Raw genomic sequence first — 10707 nt, 5'->3', positions numbered from 1 at the left:
TCACCACCGAGCCACACCCCACCCTGTTCTGTGGGGTAGGGCACTAAGTGGCACCGCTGCTTCCGCAATTCTCCAAGACGTGTACCTTGATTCTGAGCCTGCGGAGCCCCGCCACGTCTGAGCCCCCACGAGCACCTTGCTGGCCTCACCCAAATCCCCACCCCATTTCTTTTTTCCCCTATTATTTTTCAGCTGTAGATGGACACCACACCTTCATTTTGTTTGTTCATTTATGTTTATTTGGTGCTCAGGACGGAACCCAGGCCTCACACGTGCTGGGCGGGCGCTCTGCCCCTCCCCGCCCTATTTCTGACACGTTAGTCTCACAAGAACCCCAGGCTTCAGCGAGGGCAGAGGGTCTGTCCCCGAAAGGAGTAAGGACATAGCCATCCTGCGCTCGCTGGCACCTCCCCACAGAGGACTGAATCTAGGACGCAGCGAGGCGGGCCCGGGAGCAGGGTGGCGGGCCCAGGCCATCCTGGTGGAGGGGTCTGGCACGCCCCTCGGCCCTTCCCTCAGCCAGGTGACAGGAGGTGAGCGCCCAGGCCCGGAGCACACAGGGCACGTGCCTCTCCACAGCACCACCCCTCCCTGCTATTTGATTCCCCAAGAGAGGCAGCCTTCTGATGGCCCAGCACTGTCAGCAGGGCACGTGGTTCCTGCAAGCCCCCAGCAGGTGCTCACCTACAGCCCAACCCACTGTGGGCCGCTGACGGACATGGGGCCGGTACTGCCCCCTGGAGGATGGCGAGGGTGTGGCAGCCTGTGCCCTTGGTCTTGAGGCTGAGTCCATTTTGCCCCCTGGAGGATGGCGAGGGTATGGCAGCCTCCACCCTTGTTCTTGAGGCTCACATGGTGCCCACACTGTCCCCTAGAGAATGATAGAGGCAAGGCTGGCAGCATCCTGGATCTTGAAGCTCCATCTTGGAGACCCAAGTGGCTTTCAAACCTGCTCCAGAGGTGACCTGGACAGGGACTGTCCCCTCACAGGGGACCCATGGGACATGTCCAAGCCCACCAAGCGGGCACTTTCAGCCCAAAGCCTCTGGGCTAGTTCCTCATCCTCAGCCTCGGGAGCTGGTGCCTTCTCTTTGAATCCATCAAAGTACTTTCCAGAAACGCCCTCCAGTTCCTCCGCCACGGCCAGGTAGGTGCTGGGCTGCGCTGCCAGCTGGGGGCTCTTGACCAGCAGCCAGAAGATGGGCCCTGCACCAGCCACAGAGCACTCAGGGCACACACTGGACCCCAGTGGCCCGCCCCGCCCTCGGGTCCCACAGCCCACCTCCAGGCTCTGCCCTGTGCTTCTGTCCACCCCAGAAGCTCCCTGCCTTTCCCCAGGAAAACGAGCCTTACTTCTCTCTGTCAGCCCCCGTCCTCACCCTCCCACCCTTCCTTAAAGAACCTCCTCTCACTGAACGCATCTGGGGCAGTCACCGCTTCGGCTCCTGAGGCCGAGCCCAGCCTCAGACGTTCCCAGGGTCACAGACCCCAGGCACGGAGCTCTGTTCAGCTCCACTCTGGGCCAGGCACTGCACATGGCCTTTCCCCCTGGGACCATCTAACCCTCCCAAGGACTGAGGGGTCCTCACTGAGGAGGTGAGGACACGGAGGCTCAAAAGGGGAGGCGTGTCCCCACACGGCTCGGCCAGGCTGGGGGAAGCCGGCCTGGCCCTGAGCACAGCCTGACTCCAGGCCGCTCGGCCGCTTCCCCTCAAGACGTGGCTTTCCATGGGTCAGTGGGCCCCGGCTGCTTCCTGGGGCTGTTCTGAGGCTGGCAGGCCAGGTCAACAGAGGAGGGACTCATTCTGCATACCACAAAGACGGGGGGTCGGGAAGTAACGCCAGGTACCGCCTGAGGGAGGGTCCTGGGCCCAGGCCGAGAGGGCAGGGCCAGAGGGTCCTGCAGAGACCCGGACCAGGAGGGACTCACCGAGTGTGAAGCTGGAGAAGGTGGACCTGTGCATGCCCGTGTGTCTGCCCAGCTCCGTCCTGGCCACACCAGGGTGCAGCGCGTTGACGGTCACACCCGAGCCTGGAGAAGAGAAGGACGGGCAGGGGCAGGCTGGCGGCTCGCTCCCCAGCTGGCAGGCTGCCGCAGCCCAGGCCAAGCCTGGGGTCCCTGTCCTGCGCTCTTCCTGCCCGGGAACCCACGTCACCTCCGCCCTCAGCCTCAAGGGTTCCGTCTTACATGGCAGCTTTGTCACATGGCTGCAGGGCAGAGCTCCCCTGGAGCATGACAACCCACAGCACTGACCCACCGGCCCCACCAGAGTCTGAGCAGGGGCGTGGGGTGGGGTCTGGGGCGAGGAGGCTGGCGCTGCGGCCCCCACGCCACCCGCGAGAAGCAGAGGCCCAGGGCGGCTTTCTAGCCAGCTCCTTGGATGCGGGGGGCTGCGGGGAGCCACCCAGCACATGGCAGGGTGCCGCGCAGCATTCCCAGCGTCACCCACAGGTGCCAGCAGCAGCCCTCCACCCAGGTGTGACAATCATGTCTGCAGACATTGTCACATGTCCCCTGGGCAGCCAAAATCCCTGCAGCTGAGAACTATTGCCTCAGAGTCCCGGAGGTTCAAGTGCCTGTCCAGGATCAGCAGGGAAGAAGGCCTGAGGGCAGAGGCCAAGCGGGACTGCGGGGCACTCAGAGCAGCGGGGGACTGGTCAGTCTGCGGAGGCACCGGCACAGAGCGCAGTGGGGGTGCACGTGGGGGTGCCGGCTCCACTCCTGTCTGGTGCGGCTCAGGGGTACAGCACCAGGCTCAGGGGCAGAGCGGGAGGCCCACGAGGCAAGGCCCACAAGGGGAGGCCCGTGGCTGCTGCGTACCTCGCAGCCGCCGGCTCAGCTCCTTGGTGAAGAGGACCAGGGCCAGCTTGCTCTGGCAGTAGGCGGCCTTGGTGTCATACTTCCTCCTCTGCCAGTTCAGGTCCTCGAGGTCCACGTGCCCGGCGACGTGGGCCAGGGACGAGAGGTTGACCACGCGCCCAGGCACCGAGGCTTTCAGCTTGTCCAGCAGCAGATTCGTCAAGAGGAAGTGACCTGAGGAAGGACAGCGGAAACGTGTGACTGCGGTTTGTCAGCACCTCGTCCATTTCAATGGCGCTGCCAGCAGCACCTCGTGAGTCCCTTCCTCCCCATCGCGACTGTGCCTGCATTGCTGACCTGCAGGCCTGGGGCACCGTGGGGGCCACCCCACTCCTCCTAAGCTGCAGTCCTGGGGCACCGTGGGGACCACCCCACTCCTCCTAAGCTGCAGGCCTGGGGCACCATGGGGACCACCCCACTCCTCCTAAGCTGCAGGCCTGTGCAGGGTCCAGCTGCCCCCCAACAGCCACCTCCCCTCCCCCTAAAAACAGAAGCATTTCAACAAGAGTGACATGGACAGACTCACAGAATTGATGGAAAGTTGACAGAAATGAAGGACAGACAGACAGATGGAAACATGGTTCTCGGGACAGAGGGCGCAAGGCCAGGGGCGGGGAGCGGAGAAGGACAGGCCAGCACCTGAGCATTAACAGGCAGGTCCTGGAGCTGCCGAGGACGCCCAGCGGGCCACCCGGCTGCCCCACACCGCAGCAGGACCCTCAGCACAGGCAACTCCCACTGTCACCCGGGCAAAACCGCCACAGCGCCGCGCTCCACCCCGAGCTCACCCAGGTAGTTGACGCCAAGCTGCATCTCGAAGCCGTCCTCAGTGGTCCAGTACGGGCACCGCATCACGGCAGCGTTGTTGATCAGAATGTCCACCCGCTCCTCCTCTGGAAGACAGGGGTCAGGACACACATGAGGGCGAGGGCTGATTCCACCCCTGCCCGGGGCTAGCCATGTGCCCATGCACTCCTGTCCCCCTCCAGCCTCTTGGAAATGAGGTCCCCACAGAGGTGTCCACCCCCATGTGGACGAGGTCGTCAGGGTGGGCCCTGATCCAACAAGACTGGGGTCCTCCTAAGGGAAACAGGTTTAGGCTGAGACGGGGCAGCCTTGGGTGAGAGAGGGGGACTTCTGAATCAGCAGCTCCAGACCTGCAGAGGCAGGAGCTCGGCCCAGCGTCCCGAGGGAGGGCGGCCCTGGGGACACCGGGCTCAGGCCCCTGCACACCACTGAGGGCTCCCCTCTGGCGTTCCGGCCCGGGCTGTGGCTCTGTGTGGCACGGCACCAGGTCGCTCACACACACAGGCCGGTCTAAACTCGCCAGTCTTCCCTGCAGGGACCTCGGGGTCACTCGCGGGCCCTGGGACAGGGGGTGGCAGTCTCATGCCCGAGCACTGGGCTCAGACAGACTGGAGCCTCAGTTTCCTGTCCTTAGCGGGTGAACAGCAGAGCCCCCCACACACGCTCATCTGCCCCGGCTGCCGCGGCCAAGTGCCACAGGCCGGGCCAAGAGCAGAAATCTGTGGTCTGGGTTCCAGAGGCTGGAGACCCAGGGGCAAGACGCCACCGCCTGGCGCTGCTGAGGCTGAGGGAGAGCCGCCTCCATCCTCCTCTCAGCTTGCAGGGACGTCTTCTCCCCGTCCCCAGGCGGCCTCCCTCTGTGCACACCGGTCCCTGTGCCCAAGTTTCCCTCATGAGGACACCAGCTGCAGGTAGGACACCTGATGACCTCACTATAATGGGATGACCTCTTAAAGATCTGTCCCCAGGTGGTCACATGCTGGGGTCCAGACAGACAGCAATCAGACCTGGCTCCATCCCCATCAGCTGTGTGACCCTGGGCAAGTCACATAGCTTCTCTATGACTCAGTTTCCACCTTTTTAAAAAGGATAATAGTACCTGCCTGGTAGAGACGTGTAATTGTCACCCACGTGACAGGCACGTTCTGAGCCTACCAGTGGGGCCTGGAATTCAGGGTGAACAAGACAGTCAAGTCCCCGCCTTCCCAGGACCGACGTCCCAGTGCAGCGAGGAGCCAAACCCAGAACAGAGACCGCTCCGCGGAGGGAGCCTGGCAGAAGCCACGGGTTGAGGAGAGAACACACTGCTGAGGAGCCCCAGAGCCGCCGGAGCTGAGGCTGGGGCAGACGGGGCCTGCGCGGATCCCGGAGGGGACACGGGCAGGGCCCAACGCGGCTGAGGTCTGGGGCTGGACGGGGGCTCCGCCTGCCCGCGCAGGCGTCCTCCAGCCTCCCCCTGAAATGGGAGTGCCTCGCTGTGCCTCGTTCTTGCTGCCCTAAGACACACAGACGTGCCACCCGCTCCGTTCTAAGCCTCTTATCCTTGACAGGTGATCTGAGGGGACGCTAAGAGGCCGACACTTGACCTCCCAAGGTCACAGACACAACGGTCAAGGTCCTCAAAAGATCCCACAGAACAAAGGACGTATTAATCAGCTCCCAAAAGAGGGACGAGAGGCTCAGGGGAAGCTCAGTCCTGGGCGTGGCCAGCCCAGGCCCTGCGGCCCCCAGGCCTGCGCTGGGGACCAGTGTCCACAGCTGGAAGTGGGAAGAGGAGCTTCCTGGAGGAATCCCCTGGGGCCACGTGCATGAAGGGTGCAAAAAAGGTGTTTGATAAACGTCCATTCCCACTGCGCCCGCACTACCCCGTGTCACCTCACCCCCTCGGGGCAGCGACACTGCCCGCCTCCCCACTGCTCTGTGAGCTCCTGGCACGCTCTGACTCATCTCCCTGCCAACCAGGACCCAACCTGGGCCCAGAAAACGTCCGTGGAGTGAATGAGACTCCGTCCTCTCTGTTCATCCACTAAGGGGCAGCTTCCTGTTGGCTGGGGAGGGCCGGCGTCCGCCAAGCCCATCCAGAGCCAGTCCAGAGAGGAGACAAGTAGGTTCAGTGCAGCTCCCAGGGGGAGGACAGGTACAGCCCCCACGGCCTTATGTTCAGAGGAAAATGGGCGACAAGCTGAAGGACCAACAGCAGGACCTGCCAAGTCCCGGCCCAAGGCCCCAGCACTCCTGCAGACAAGGCCCGCTGGGCTCACCAGGCCGCGGTCACTACAGGGTGCCCGGCTCCTGAACACGGCTAAGAGCAGATTTTAAGGCTGAGGATGGGACTCAGGGGGGAAGGCTTGCCCACACGGGAGGCCCTGGTTCCATCCCCAGAACGAGACAGAGAGTAGGTCTGAAATGCTCTCCCCACCCCACCACCACAAAAAGGCGAAGTGTGAGGAGGCTCCTGTTAATGAGCTCCGTTTAACCAAACACAGCGCACACCCGCTTCAAGACAAGTTTGGACGCACACTGCAATCTCAGCAGCTCAGGAAGCCGAGGCAGGAGGACCGCAAGTTCAAAGACAGCCTCAGCACTTAGCTGGGTCCTAGGTAACTTTGCGAGACCCTGTCTCAAAATAAAATATGAAAAAGGCTGGGGTGTGGCTCAGTGGTCAGGTGCCCCTGGGTTCCATCCCCAGTTCAAAAACAGAAAACGCCACATGGAAGGAAACTGTCCCCTATCAGGCTGCTGTGGCTGTGGAGTAGCTGTGTCCTCGGTCTTCTTCCTACTCCTCGGTATCTGACAGACTCTATGGTGAGCGCATTTCTTACACCTTCAAGGAAAACAACCCGACCATAATGCGGACCTTCACTCCTCCTGGCCAGGCCGTTCCCGCAGAGCCGAGGGGAGGGAAGAGGGCAGCTTCGCCCCAGCACCGCGGAGCACACGGAGCACAAGCCGTGTGCACGGCCCGTGCCGGGTTCCAAACAGTTCTCATGTCAGAAGCTATCACTCTTCACGTGTTTTTCCCCAATCTTTTGAAATGAACAATATGTAAATATGAGAGTGTAAACTACGACTTCAACACCCACCGCGGGCTGGGCCGCCGCAGGAGGTGCCTTTGCCCGCGGCCGTGTGGGCAACCTGCTCCAGGACTTGCCCGGCTCCGGCTCCTCAGAGCTGGGCCCGAGTGGCCACCCAGACCTTGGCCCGCGAGGCCAGCGTCCCCCGCCTACCTTCAATGACCTTCGCAGCAAACTCCCGGACGGACTTGAGGGAAGCCAGGTCCAGGTGCCGGGCGCTGACGCGGTGATTGAGGGTCTCCCCACGGATGTCCCTGGCCGCAGCCTCGCACTTCTCCATGTCTCGGCAGGCCAGGATGACGTTGCCTCCTGAAGCCCGGGGGGACACGGGATAACAGAGCAAACAGAGCACCCCCAGGGTCCCAGAAACAGAAGGCGATGTCCACCTCCCCCACTATTCACAGCAGCATGTTCCCGATGGCCAGAAGTGAACCTGGGTGTCCGCCACAGGCCAATGGATGAGCAAACTGTGGTCCAGCCTGTGGCGAGTGTTACTCAGCCCAAAAAGAGGAGGACGCACTGCCTCGAGAGCAGGGGACCCTGGAGTCCACATCGGTCACTGCTGCTGACCAGAGCCCCCGGAACAGGCGAGGCCACAGACCAAAGGAGGACTTCGGCTTCCTAGGGCTGGTGGCTTGGGCATCAGCCAGGATGGGTGAAGCGACCAAGGTATCTAAACTACAGAGTGACAACAGTGTCTTAAGACAGGTAGTGACGACTCTGAATGTCCTCCACATCACTGCACTGTACGTTGAAGGGGTGGACTGTGGTGTGACATGCAGGTGGCCCTTACTCGCCCCGGGTCTCCACCCCACACCCACTGCAGGTTGAAAATGGGAGAAGCTGAGAATGCACCTGGCTTGCCTATCAAAAAGGCACACTCCTGTGATCCCAGGGTCTCAGGAGGCTGAGGCAAGAAGATCAAAAGTTCAAGACCAGCCACAGCCACTTAGCGAGACCCTAAGCAACTTAGTAAAGACCATAACTCAAAATAAAAAATAGAAAGGGCTGGGGATATGGCTCAGTGGTTAAGCTCCTCTGGGTTCAATCCTTAGTACCGAAAAAAAAAAAAAAAGAATGCACCAAGCCACTGCTCAGCCTGCCCCCAACATGCCTGCTAAGTTGCTGAGGCTGGCCTAGAACTTGTGATCCTCCTGCCTCAGCCTCCCACTGGGATGACCAAGCATGCACCACCACACCCAGCACAATCTCCTTCCTTTTGAGGCTGGATCACAGCCCACTGTATGGCTGGACCACATCTTATTGATGGTCAGCTGTGGGTGGACACAGCTGCCTTCAGGCTGCCGTGAACACTGGTTGCGAGAATCTCTGTGAAACAGGAAAGCAGGCAGGCCTCTACCTCTTCTGGCCAGTTCCAAGGCAGTTTGTTTCCCGATGCCTGTGTTGGCTCCCGTGACGATGACTGTCTTCCCGGGTATAGTGGCCTTGCTGGGACAAGTCCCACCAGCAACATAGTCCCTGAAGGCAAGGAAAAGAAACAGCCTGGTCAGTTCTGGCTGTCCACTCCGACCCCATGTGCCCCTGACTGTGGTACCAGAAAGTCCACCCTGAGCTCACGCCAACCGAAAGACAAAAACTACACTCACGCTGCGGTGTCCCAGCAAGGGGTCCACCTGGAGCCTGGGCCTGGGAGGCCTCCACAAGGCGAGGTGTTATGTTATGCACACGCACTGCCCGAGTGTCCTGTGCCTACCCTAACAAGTGCCCACACACCTAGGGGCTGAAAACCCCACAGAGTGCTGTCCTACGGTTCTGCAGGTCAGAAGTCTCGCTGGGCTGCTGTCTAGGGGAGGTGACACCGTCTCCCACGCAACCCAGGATGACCTCCAATCTCAAGGCTCTTCACTAGACCCACCTGCACAGTCCCCTTTGGCAGGTCTGGCCATCTCGAAGGAGCCTTGTTCCACCTGCCACCCCCACAGTGCACAGGAGCAAGCCACCATCCGCAGGAGGGGGCTGGCCAGACAACCCTCGTCCACACTGGGAAGGCCACCGTACAGTTTGCTACCAGCCACCTGAGGCTGAGTTTTGTGTAAGTTAATTAAGTCCCTGGCCCAAGCTCTCCCTCCCCAGCCAGCACACAGGGCAGCCACAGGCAATGTGTAAAGACACGCTGCCGCTGGTTCTAATCAGACCTACTCACCAGGAGGGGCAGTGGCCAGGTGTGGCCAGGAGTCACAGCCTGCAGACCCAGCACTGCGCCTCGAGGACACCACAGAAACAGACACCTCAACCGGGCTTTGTGGAGACCCAAGTGAAGCCACAGCACACGCTTTCCAAAGGGCCCGGCCCACGGAGCGTGCGCAGGGAAACACTGCCCCCACCCAGGGACTCGTCCTGAGATGGAGGGGGACTCAGAGCCGGGCACACAGATTCTCTGATCAGGTACCTCTGGCAACCCCAGGAGGTGGGAAAGGCAAAGCCCTCACAGTCAGAAAGGGTCAGGACTCAAAGCCAGGTCAGTCTGGTGACAGGGTCGATGATCTCAAACCAGCCCATGTGCTACCGGGGCCACCGCAGGCCAACCAACCACAGCCCATCATGATTACCTGACCATGCCACACCAGGTCCACACTACCAACCTGAAGTTTTATTTATCTTTTTCTCTCTTTTTTTTTTTTTTAGTTGTCAATGAATCTGTTGTTTCATTTATTTTATGTGGTGCTGAAGATCGAACCCAGGGCCTCACACATGCAGGCAAGTGCTCTACCACTGAGCCACAACCCAGACCTTATTTATCTTTTTAATATAGTAAATTCTTGCTTGGGAGGCTGAAGCAGGAGGATCACAAGTGCAAAGCCAGCCTCAACAACTTAGCAAGAACCTATCACTAAATAAAATGCAAAAAGGGCTGGGATATGGCTCAGTGGTTAAGTGCCCCTGGGTTTAACCCCTGGTCCAAAAAAATAAATACACACACACACTAAATTCTTGTTTGTATGTGGATATACTTTATTTGACAAATAAAGCCTATATGTATTTATCATGTTGAGCATATTTTGAAACACATGCACACGACAGAATGGCTAAATTAAGCCTGTGGCCATATATATCACCTCATGTACTTATTTTTTGTGGTGAGTAAACATAAAATCTATTCTCAGTGATGTTTAAAAATACATACATTGTTATTAACCACACCCACCATGCTGTACAACAGATCTACTTGTTGCTTTTGGGTAAGAAATATAGTTATGTGGTTCAAATTTTTGAATTTCTGAAGTCTCCCTCCCGCCAGCCCCAGTTAACCCGACCGGCACTGCAGTAGGCTGTCTGTTCCTTCCCTTGTTTCTTCTCACCTTCACTCTTATTTTCCTGGCTTTGGTTCTGTGTAAAGTACATAGCACACCCACAATTTGCCATCATGACCACTTCTCTAGGGGATAGTTCTGTGGCACCAAATATGATCATAAAATGATGCCACCCATCTCCGGAACAATTTTCATCTGTGAAACTGAAACTCTGCCCCCTTTAAACAGCAACTCCCCGCCTTATGAATGCAACTCCACTAGGGACCTCATCTGTTACCCTTCATGACACTGTCAACACCAGCCCACCTCCAGCAAGTCCAGCGTCGCCACCTCCCCACCTCCCCACGGTCAGCCTCACCCAGCCACCTTCGGAGCACCCTTGCCACTCACCCTCCACCCTGTCCTGCACATCCTGGCCAGACAGACCTCACCAGAGCACAGTTCAGATCGTGTCATTCATCTGTTCAGAACTCTGCGAAAGCTGCAGCCCCTGTCAAGCACAAAGCCCTGCACAGTTAACCTCTGTCCCTCTGGACAGCTGCACCCTGGGCAGGGTGAACATGGAGGAAGCCTGGAAAATAGCTGAGCTTACGAATAGGGGCTATCTTTACAGGAACTAAAGAAACACAAATTAATAGGAAATACCACTCTTTTCCCTTTGATTTCATTGAGTTGTTTTTTTTTTTTTTTTTTT

At 59.1% G+C, this 10707-nt stretch overlaps 1 protein-coding gene across 3 annotated transcripts in view; it reads right to left on the bottom strand.

Annotated features, from left to right (window-relative positions):
• Positions 1–216: 216 nt before the first annotated feature.
• Positions 217–10707, bottom strand: part of Rdh13 (retinol dehydrogenase 13) — an 11738-nt gene continuing 1247 nt past the window's right edge. Inside the window, exons 1-7 of one of the 3 annotated variants that reach the window (XM_015505413.2) lie at positions 8906–9235; positions 8102–8220; positions 6895–7419; positions 3649–3753; positions 2822–3034; positions 1931–2032; positions 217–1206 (exon numbers count right to left, since the gene is read on the bottom strand). In XM_015505413.2, the coding sequence (XP_015360899.1) occupies positions 944–1206; positions 1931–2032; positions 2822–3034; positions 3649–3753; positions 6895–7021 (810 nt within the window). In that variant the 5' untranslated portion in view covers positions 7022–7419; positions 8102–8220; positions 8906–9235 and the 3' untranslated portion in view covers positions 217–943. Of the gene's footprint in view, positions 1207–1930; positions 2033–2821; positions 3035–3648; positions 3754–6894; positions 7420–8101; positions 8221–8905; positions 9236–10707 lie in introns of those variants that run through there. The other 2 variants (XM_015505411.2, XM_015505410.2) reach the window with 2 other exon arrangements.

Source organism: Marmota marmota, unplaced genomic scaffold, assembly GCF_001458135.2.
Source record: "Marmota marmota marmota unplaced genomic scaffold, marMar, whole genome shotgun sequence".
NCBI classification, from domain to species: domain Eukaryota; kingdom Metazoa; phylum Chordata; class Mammalia; order Rodentia; family Sciuridae; genus Marmota; species Marmota marmota.
Note: the sequence above shows the minus strand (reverse complement) of the source record. Positions and strands in the feature narration are given on the sequence as shown.